Here is an 11,115-nt window from a genome sequence, read left to right as displayed (position 1 = left end):
CCTGAAATTTGGTTTCATGGTAGAGACATATGTAATCCATTTCTGCCAATTTTCAATAAATACCTCTTTTTGTGTTCTTAAATTGAAAGTAATTATTTCCATTACAAAGATACTGTACACAATATCAATCCATTCATCTGCACTAGGAGCCTCCCTCTGCAGACATTTCTTTGTTATTGATTTCTTACAGGCCACCAATAATATTCTAAGTAAATATTTATCTTTATTCCTCCACTCCAGGTCCTCTAGATCCACTAAATATCACAAATTGAAACAAAAAGTTATTTTTGTTGAAAACACAGTCTCTAGAATTTGATGTACGCTCAACCAAAATGGGGGTATTTTGCACCATTTATGATGTGGAATCTGGCATACTCCATTTTTAAAAAAAGTCTGCTAAACACCATTTATCTGCCTATACTACTCACACTCCATTGACACAAAGCCGGATAAAATTGGGATAAGAACAATAAAAACAATAATCTTTCAGTGTTTGACTGTGGAGTTAAGACTTCAACTGCAACATGATTATCAACCAGCATCAAATTTACATTTACCATTACAGCTAATATGTCTCTCTCAATACACTGTCATGTCAGAATGTCATAATTAAATATATTGTCTATGAACATATGAATAGTACTACATTAAGAACGCACCACACTTGATAGCAAAAACCATAATTAAGCAGAAGATTTCTCTTGTAAGTTGAAACTTGTTCCCCTGACATTAATGGATAATTGTAATTTACAACCGATAGACAACATCTTTCCACACATTGTCTTTTTGTCTGCAAAGTCCTCTTCTTTCTTCTGACAAATCATGACAGATTGAGTTTTCATCCACTGGAGCAGAATGCATTGGATTTAATTTATAATTTTAATGCAAATTATTTGAGCCTTCTTCCTATTTCCTTTGGCTGTTCCCCATTTCCCTCTTATTTTCTATAGACCTCCTCAGTAATCCTGCAGCATGATCATAGGGGAAATTAATATAATCACTGCCACACCAATTAATATTCAATATGAAAAAACTCTCTGAGGCTTATTCCCTCAAATCTATAGTGTGTCTGTGTGTGTGTGCATGTGTGAGTGTATCCATTGTAATTATTATGCACCTGTTTTTTTTATTTGAGAGGCAATTGTAAGGCCATGTTTTCCTGCCCTGGGGTTTTATTAAATATACAGAAATGTACTTGAATATTGCAATTTTGTGATTGCAATGAAGTGGTTTAACTTTATAATAATGCTGCTATGACTGCAACTTATGTCTGAAATTGTATTTATTATGTTAGTAATCAAATGTGTTGGGTTTTACATCTCAAACTCCTTCGTCTTGTGTCTTCACATGGTGTTCTCACATCTCCCCACACTTACAGAAACAGGTGAGGGAGAAAAAAAACAACAACAGTGAATGTGCAGTGTCTATGCATGAGTGATTCCAGAGCAAAAATGGATTTTCTCTAACATTGATGAAGCAAAAATTGACTTTAAGTTTTGAGTTATGGAAGAATAAGAAGTTGCTAAGCGATTATTTTCCATCAGCAAATCGTTCCCTCCTGGAAACTCCATTTTTATACCTTAATTGATGTACTCAAAAACCTCAAATTGAGGTTCTGAAATAGTCACACTGTTTGCAGGCAGAAACAAGAACCTGTGTTGGGCCAATCGATAGAAACTTCATTACTGGGAAGCCTGGCTAGTAATCTCCTTGGCTGCAGCTGTGAGGGGCATACATTCTACCACAGCACCTGTTCTCAATGATATATCCAGCTGCACCTGCAGAGGCACAAAGGCACACTGACACCACACCGGGGTTTAACACTCTCCTGCTATCTTATCATCTCTTTCTCTGTCTGCCTATCACATACAAGCTCACAAGGTTTTCATGTTATTTTTTTACTTTCTCCCTGTTTCTGTCTCGCCCATCCAGATGAGCTTTCTCACATTTGAGCCGGGATGCATCTTTAGCAGCTGACAAGAGCGGAAAGGGAGAAAACTGATTGGAGAAAACAGTGTAGGAGAGGAGCAGCAGGGGAGGTGTGAGCAGGGCAGAAAAAAAAAGGGGAGAGCAGTTCAGTATTTTTTCAGTTAATAGAAATAGACCTTTGGGGTTCAGAAATTGTGTAGTATAATATTACGTTAGGACAGCTCCATTTTATACCAAAATTGGTTCTATGATGGCAAGCCACAGAGACATTTTTAAGCATTTTTCCTTTGTACCTTTCCCTCTTTGAGAAAATTGGGTCTCCACAGGGAAAATGACAAATCATCTATTTATCAGGAATAAGTACTCTTACAAGTTTTCAACCCTGGACTCAACTCTCACATTTATACTAATCTAATCCTGCTGTAGAACAAAAGCCAGTGAAAAGAGAACTGTAGATTTATTCCCCAAATTGCTTTTTGGACCCAAGTACACACAGGAAAGATAAACTTTATGGGTCTGGTCCGGTAATATGATTCTGCACTATACTGTACAGTATATATGTGGCTGAAACATTACTTGTGGGTTTTTTTTTTTTTTTTTTTAATGTCAATTCAACCAGTAGATGGCAGTGACTGAGCAAGAACACCCACGGCTGCCTTGAAAGTAACCCAGTACACACAAAGAAAGGGTCATTATATCCCTATGGAGATTTAGGGAATAGTCGTCCTGGTTACTTACACTGACAAAAGACAGAACTAATCACAAATCTATTCTTCTCTGCCTCTGCTTGGTGATCATGCTGCAGTATTTCCCCTTGAGACTGTTGGCTGCAGCTGCAGTGTGGCTGATGCACGCTAGAGTGCACCGGGCTGGAAAATGTTGTTCCAAGACAGAAATAAAGAAAGGGGATAGGTTATTTATTGTCTCAAACCCTCTTGTATGTCCCCATCTTGATGCTAAAAGTCAATACTGGGACTTTGTAAAGAGAGAATATCTATATGCTAATACGGCCCATTATGCATCCTGATATTGCAAAGTAAAGCTGAACCATGAGGGCTATCTCCCATGGCTCACTCTCAACTCTGACTGACATAATATGTGATCTCTGAGTGAGATTTCTGCCTTGTTGAATAGACTCACTGAATAGTGTGTGTGTGTGTGTGTGTGTGTGTGTGTGTGTGTGTGTCCATTAGATAGAAATCTGCATTCAATTTGCAGCAATTATTGTTTTGTGATAAACACAGGAAATGCAGGTTTGATTAAATAGATATCATAAAGGAAGTATTTCTGACTGCTGTATTGATTTGCCAGGAGGTAATTCTACAGACATTTCATTATAACTAATAACGAACGCAGCTGTTATGTATATTTCTGGATCTGTATAATACTATAGAAGCAGCGATTCCAGCTGACTCAATAACTAACTTAATTGACTAGCTTCTGGTTTTTGGCATTTTCAAAATGACAGACCTTTTGACCATTTAGTTCATTTGTCCTGTGTTAATGTCACATATAATATATCACACATCAGACATTTTAAATGTCAGGAATAGTGCAGCTCCCCAGTGTTCCTCATTTACAAGATGACACTGATCGGCCTGCAGGGGAACTAACCAGGGCAGGTCAAAACAATGTGATGGATCTGTCATTCTGCATGAAACATTAATTAATCAGTACTATGTATGGTAGAAAAAATATGACAGTAAATTTGCTCAAATGCATGCAATATGTTCTTTTTGGAAGCAACTCCTGGCACAGATTGGCAAAGTAAAACACATATTGCTCAATTTTGAAAATTGAAATAAATAAATGGAATGAAAAACTATAAATCATCCCAGTGGGAGACACTCGGCTCGCCTGCTGTTGCACAGATTGTTTGATTCCAAACTAAAGTGTCCGAGCTACTGTATCGCCTGACACGCTGCTTCTGTGTGGCCGTATCCATCTTACTTAACAGCCATGAAGCTGTCTCGTCGCTATCAAGATAGCTTAGCAGCACTTTGATTAAAAGAAAAGACCAAGGTTAACAGGACATCTGTTGGGAAATCTGGGCAGAGATTACCCAACCTCATCTCACACAGACTCAGTGCAGCAAATGATGTAATTAAGACCAAAGTAATACTGCCTCTCGACCTCGCCCAACCTTTGTAGTAATTTTTTGCTCGGCCACCACAATTTAGACTTACTGTCACAATTTAGAATTCACTTAAAAACAGGAAAATATAGATGGTTTAATTTAGATAATACACTTCACAAGTTGTAGAGCTGTTCATTACAAGGAATGTGCTACACATATTGCAGAGGATATAAAAGGTTTTTTTAAAATCTGATGATATTTTATTTAATTCTGCTTTTCTTGCAGAAAAAGTCACAGGCCAGATTTGAAACTAGTGTTGCAGTCATATTGTATGAACCTTTTTGCTGTCCAATCAAGAGGAATAACATTTGTGATGTCATTATTCAGATTCAGATTTGACTTTATTAATCCCACAGTGGGGAAATTTCTTTGTTACAGCCACAAAGATTTACAGAATTTTTAAGATAAAAATGAAAAATAAACAATCTAGGAAAAGACATTTAACAATATACAAATATACAAATAATATACTATGTACAACTTAGTGCAAATTTAAGTGGAGAAATGTGCAGAGTGCAGATTTATGCAAAAATGTTCAGGTTGTGTTGGTGTTGTACAGTCTTATGGCAGCTGGAAAGAATGATTTGCGGAAGCGTTCCATATATTTTTTCTTCCTCTTAAACTAGATTTTCCCTTTCCCTCAGCCTGTTGATACGAGTTGAGGGAAGATGAGTGGGGAATAACAGTCCCAGAGGTCACAGTATCAGGTGGACTGACACAAAGGATCTCTGGCCTTTGTGTCACAGCTTCTTGTCTTGCAACTGTTACGAGGTAAATAATGTAAAGCCAGCAGCAGCCTGTCAAAAATGATGTGTTGTCTGAGATGTGCACTTCAGGGGCCAATTTAAAACAAATGTGCAGCGTAAAAAGTACAATTTGCAACATACGAAAGTGCTCTCCTTTTTTTAAAATTAAATAATTAACACCGAAACATACTTGCAATCTATGCAGGAGCTTTCGAAAGCCCAGAAGAACTCATTTTCTTAATTTTTTTTATCATTGTTACTCCATTCCTTCTCCTGTGCAATTATCCGTTACGGACATAACTGTTTGAGTGAAAGGTGTATTTAGTGTATATAGCTGTTTTATGAGTTGTGTTGTTTATTTTACAATACATAACTTGTTTGATTTTTTTTCTCTTATCACAGTTATGATTATTCTTGGCTTTTGTCACTCTTGTCTTTGTATTGTCGGGTTGAATGTGCTGACTGTCACTTTTGCACCATCACGTCTCATAATGAGCAAACATATTTTAACACTTTTGATTGTCTTGGAAGAAAAAGAAAAACTTGAGAAAGATGATTTTCAACAAGCACAAAATAAAGTTAGTCTGCGAGAAAAAGTTAAAGAAATGCATCACTGACAGGCACCATCTGAACATATGAATATGCTTTGTTTCTAATATGTTGCATGTAAACAAAATACATTCAACTAAACGATTAACCTTACAAAGCAAAAAATCCTTACGATACTATTTCTGGCTGTCATCTAAGGTAACTGCTCTGGACTGACTCTTCACCGATGATCAACAGCTGAAAACCTCAGACCCTCTGCACCTCAAGGCAGCTCTCAAATGACTCTCATTTCCCTGATCTGCTGCTTTGCCACGCTCTAAAGCCTCCCAGCCCACTGTGCCTACAGTCTGTGTTTACAGAAATATTTCTGAGCTTAACGCGTGGAGCAAAATCCAGCCTCCCTCTGGATTGCAAAATGTATCTGCAGAAGATCCACATTAATTTACTGTCTCTCTCTCGCTGAAATATACTGTATATTATGCAAATTGCCTCATACAACTACTGAGCTTTTAGTGTTTTTCTATAAGCTCATCAAAACAACAAAAGAAATGCATTAGGCCTCTTCTCTATTTTCCATCCACCAGACCCTTACGATGTGGAATGACAGCAAAGATCTGATGCAGTATGAGACAAACTGAGTGTGTGTGACTGTCTCAATCTGCCCTTTTCCAGAGAACTTCAATCACTCAATTTCTCTGAGCAGTATGCTTCCAATCCCAGCAAACAGCTGGCCCGGCATTTAGAACACATGAGGATTAGGGGGTTGATTTAGTTAAAGGCTCAAACCAGAATCAGACCATAGCACCACTTATGATGCCAAGATCACCTCTCTGCTGGCTTTGTTTATGATATTCTCCTGCTTTTTGTATGTATTTCATGCATATATGAAGAAGCAAAACATGGAATTAATTTCCAAGTTAATAGATAAACTGAGCAACAACATCTTTTTGAAGTCACATAAGAGAATATACTATCTATCTATCTATCTATCTATCTATCTATCTATCTATCTATCTATCTATCTATCTATCTTTCTATCTATCTATCTATCTATCTATCTATCTATCTATCTATCTATCTATCTATCTATCCATATCCGTCTATCTATAAATAATTACAGAAAGTCAAATGTCAAAGATCACTGGATGTCAGAAACAGTATGCATCATCATTATATCATTATACACTTTAACGCTTTAATTCATTCTGTACAGTTTTTTTTATCATCTGTGGTGTTTTTTAACTAATGCTGGATTAAAGTAATCTCTCGGCTGTGGATATTCTACATCTTGCTCAGTCCCGCGTGTCATTATAAGCTCAGTAGGTAATCATATGCTTTCACTCTATTGCCACAGGAATACAAGGTATGCAGCTGCTTGTAACAACATGGGTGTGTAACAGAAAGTGCAGGTGCATGTCGAAGTGCTTTGATAGCATGCATGAAAAAGGAATCTGTGAACTCAAGTAGATTTCCCAGTGGCCAATCGGCTCTCATTGGCTGAATGAGGGACTGATTTGCATATGGTGGGAGTGTCCTGAGCCAGCACTGGGGATGAATGACTTGTTCAAGTCAGATAGCAATAAGGCATAGCACTCAGCAGAGGTCTGCGCTGCTCAGCACTAAAAATGGCTAGGTTACTTGAGCTGTCACTCCTGCTGCCATAAGTGGAAAGTGCTGGACTAGGACATAAACATGTTCCACAGCAGACACCCCAGCCTTAGCAAAAGAGGATGGATATGGGTAAGTTTTATGATAATTCACTTTACAGACAGAATTCACTTTAACTACAACTACAAGTTAATGTAATGACACTGAATACTATCTAAAGGCAGATACATGTCTAGTCCTCTTTCTCTGCACTACTGCTTTTATTCTCATGTCCTATTTTATGACTTAAACCTTAAACTCTCAACAAATCAAAATCGTGGCTTGAATAATAATCACAATGTGAGTTAAGTGTAAAGATCACAGTTCAAATCATTGCTGTAGGTGTCAACAAGCTTTGCAACTGCTGATACAATTCCATATTAATGTTTACATTGAATAATAATACATCAGGAATGCCTCATTTTGTACTGATTATACTATTCTGCAACTATCTTATTAAATTCTATCTTAATTATCTTACAGGGATTGTGCATCCTCCTGCTTTACACCAGCCCTGTTCCCTGTTTTGCAAATTTCAGCCACGCACAAGAGCTGATCTATAAGATAAAGGAGGGATTACCCACAGGGACCTTCATAGGGGCCATTGGAGTAGACTTAAATTTGGATTTCACTGTGGAGCCCCCCTTTTTGTTCAATCTCCCGCAAAAGAAGGTCAGTGGACAATATGTGAACCTCAATAATACCACCGGGGAGCTTTTCACATCTGCTACAGAGATTGACAGGGAGACTCTCTGTCCTGATAACTCAGAAGGACAGGGATGTGTCCTCTCACTGGATGTGTTTGTGTTGCCCCAGCAGTACTTTCAGCTCGTCAAAGTTAAGATTTTAATCGAGGATGTGAATGACAACAGGCCAAAGTTCCCCGTGGATGAGATCTGTATTTCTGTCCCGGAAAACACGCCCATCAACGCTCGTTTTGCAGTGGAGCAGTCTGCAGTTGACCCAGACCTGGGTCTACACGGAGTGCAGACCTACTGGCTTGTTAATGACTTTGGCATGTTCACACTGGATGTGGAGGAGAACGAGGGAGGGGAGCTGACACCCTTCCTCATTGTGACAGAAGCTTTGGACAGAGAGACCCAGGCAGAATACATTACAGACATCATAGCAGAGGATGGAGGGACCCCTCCTCTACTCGGCGCAGCTACCTTAAAAATTGTCATCACGGACGTGAACGATAACTGCCCCCAATTCACAGAGTCACAAATTAATGTCACTCTGCATGGGAATACCACCAAAGGGGCACATTTGGCACGTCTGCATGCTTTTGACCCTGACCTTGGTGCTAATGCTCAGATCAGCTATGCTTACAGTGAACGTGTGCCAAGGGACACCAGGAGCTTGTTCCATTTGGACAGAATCACAGGGGTGATCAAGCTAGCCGGGAAAATAGCCATTAGCACAGCCACATTTTACAAACTCACCATTCTAGCCAATGGACCTGGTTGTATTCCTGCAGTTGCCACCGTTTCTGTCCACATTATCAAAGTTGTGACAGGACCCCCTGCTGTCATACCCCGATACATTGCACCAGAAAAGGATGGGGTGGTGACGATAAAGGAGTCTGAGCCAGCGTTCTCCCCAATTGCTTTTTTTACTGTCAAAAACATTGATATGAACCAAAAGGTGGACTGTCATTTGGAAGGGACGGGTCCATTCAGGATCGGGCCCTATCAGCTGTTCAAGAACGAATACCTACTGGAGACTACCGAGCCCTTGGACTATGAGAAGACACAGGAGTATGAGCTAATTGTGGTCGCTAAGAATGCTCGAGAGCTCGTCATCAAGACCTTTCTCAAGGTGCAGGTGCTGGACGAGAACGATAACGCTCCAGTGTTTCAACAGTCCTTGGTGGAAATATCTGTGGAGGAAAACAATCCGCCAAATACCTTTCTGACCCAGCTCCAAGCTACAGACCCGGACAGCGACAGCAGAGGGGAAGTCATTTACCTCCTTGGAGGTGACGCCCCAGGGATGTTTGTCGTGGACCGCGTGACAGGCGTCCTGACTGTGACCACGTCGCTGGACCGCGAGGAGAAAGAGACGTACCGATTCATCGTGAGAGCGGTGGACCAGGGGACGCCCAGGAGGGAGTCGATAGCGACCGTGGTGCTGAGCGTGCAAGATCGCAACGACAACAGTCCACGCTTCATCAATAAGGACTTCACGTTCTTCGTGCCAGAGAATTTCCCGGGGTACGGCGAGATCGGGGTCCTCTCTGTGACTGATGCTGACGCCGGGGAAAACGGTTGGGTGGCGCTTTCCATCCTCAACGGCAGCGACATCTTCATGATAGACACGGGCCGAGGGGCGCTGAGGGCCAAGACGTCACTGGACCGCGAGCAACAAGGGACATACCAGCTGTGGATCGAGGCCGTCGATGGCGGGGAGCCTGCTCTTTCCTGCGTGACAATGGTGACCGTGCTGTTGTTGGATGTTAACGACAACCCGCCTATTGTCCTCTTCCCCCAGTCCAATCAATCCTACATGCTCGTTCTACCCAATACACTACCAGGAACATCGATAACAGAGGTGTACGCTGTGGATAAGGATACAGGCATGAATGCTGTGATCGCCTATAGTATCATTAAGAGGAAAGGTGGCGAGCCAGGGTCATTTGCCATTGACGCAGAAACAGGAAATATCACATTAAAGAGGGAGCTCAGCAACCGGGGCCTCTACAGCCTTCTGGTGAAGGTCAGTGATCACGGTCAGCCTGAACCCCTTTACTCAACAGTCATGGTTAACTTCTTTGTCAATGAAACAGTGAGCAATGAGAGCTACATCCAGAGCCTGCTGACCAGAGAGGCTGAGATAGAGGTAGAGGAGAGGCCCTGGTACAAAGGCCAGATGACAGAAGGGCCTGAGAGGTATGAGTTGTTCCCCTGTCAGCCTGCACTCATTGCTCTTTCTGTGACATGTCTGGGGCTGCTCTTCACCGTTGTTACGCTGACATCTTACATATGCTGCAAGAGATTTAAAAAGCAGCGAAAGAAAAGATCAGAGGTGGAGATACCTTTAAAAAGGAAGAATGACTCAATGCAGGTAGTGAACAGGAAGCTCAGGCAGATCTCAAACATCTGATATTCAGTTGTCCATACACCCAAAACCACCACTGTTTACATGAATGTTTACAAAACTCACTGTGAGAAGCGTAGTTCTTACATGAAGTTGCTCTTTTTGCTTTTGACAAATGATTTTTATTACTAAAACATGCGATTTGACTTATATGCCATGTCATCAATAAGGACACACATTTGCTAATCTACTTATAATATATGAACTAGACATAAAGTGTCTAACAAAGTAAGACAATATATACCAAAGTAAGGAATAAATTACTATTGGCATCAAAGTAGCAATAGCTTTATTGCAAAATCATAAGAGCAACTCAGTGAAGATTACTCAATCCAAGGTTCTATGTAAATACTGTACAAAATGTTTTACAACTTTATATAAAACTTTTGCATTGCATGAAGAGGACAAAAGACTGTTTAAGACACAACAAATTCTTCTTTCTTCATTGGAAATATTGCATCTCTTTACACTACAATTATCAATACCATGGAGAATTGATTACAGTTAAAAGTTGGATACATTTCATTATTTTTAATGCAATTTTTAACTTAAATTATAAAGCAATGTTAAATGGAAAAACTGATTGATGGAAAAGGCTAATTAAAAACTATTACTCTATTTAAGGTAGGCTAATCCTGTTATATATCCTGTTATATTTGGAGAGGTCACTGTGTCAATATGCATCAAACTTTATAAAACAGTAGATTGACCAAAAAAATCTTACAGTAAATCAATTCCCACTTGCCCTACTTACTGTGAAGTATTGCAATACTGAATACATGTAAAAAAAACCTTTAAATGCCGTCTAGGTATACCAAGGAGTCCCATATTGTCTTTACACTAAACAATTAGAATTTTGTCCAAATGTTTTTGTCATAAAACTTCAAGTTACATACATTACCTTCCTTTATACAACCATGCAATTCTTCATGTGTCTGTGAAAACATGCTAAGTGTTTGTGAAAGAAAATCAAAGTAACTATTAAAGATGTTTTATTTTTTTACAAAA

General features: G+C 39.7%; 1 protein-coding gene across 1 annotated transcript; it reads left to right on the top strand.

Moving 5' to 3' along the window:
- Nucleotides 1–7,036: 7,036 nt before the first annotated feature.
- LOC131958653 (protocadherin-20) lies at nucleotides 7,037–10,113 on the top strand. The gene is made up of 2 exons (XM_059323794.1): nucleotides 7,037–7,101; nucleotides 7,492–10,113. The coding sequence occupies exons 1-2, from the start codon at nucleotides 7,054–7,056 to the stop codon at nucleotides 10,111–10,113; spliced, it is 2,670 nt and encodes an 889-aa protein (XP_059179777.1). The 5' UTR covers nucleotides 7,037–7,053.
- The last annotated feature ends 1,002 nt before the right edge of the window (nucleotides 10,114–11,115 follow it).

This window comes from Centropristis striata, chromosome 2 (genome assembly GCF_030273125.1).
Source record: "Centropristis striata isolate RG_2023a ecotype Rhode Island chromosome 2, C.striata_1.0, whole genome shotgun sequence".
Lineage (NCBI taxonomy): Eukaryota > Metazoa > Chordata > Actinopteri > Perciformes > Serranidae > Centropristis > Centropristis striata.
The sequence above is the reverse complement of the archived record's forward strand: the minus strand, read 5'-3'. Positions and strand labels throughout refer to the sequence as shown.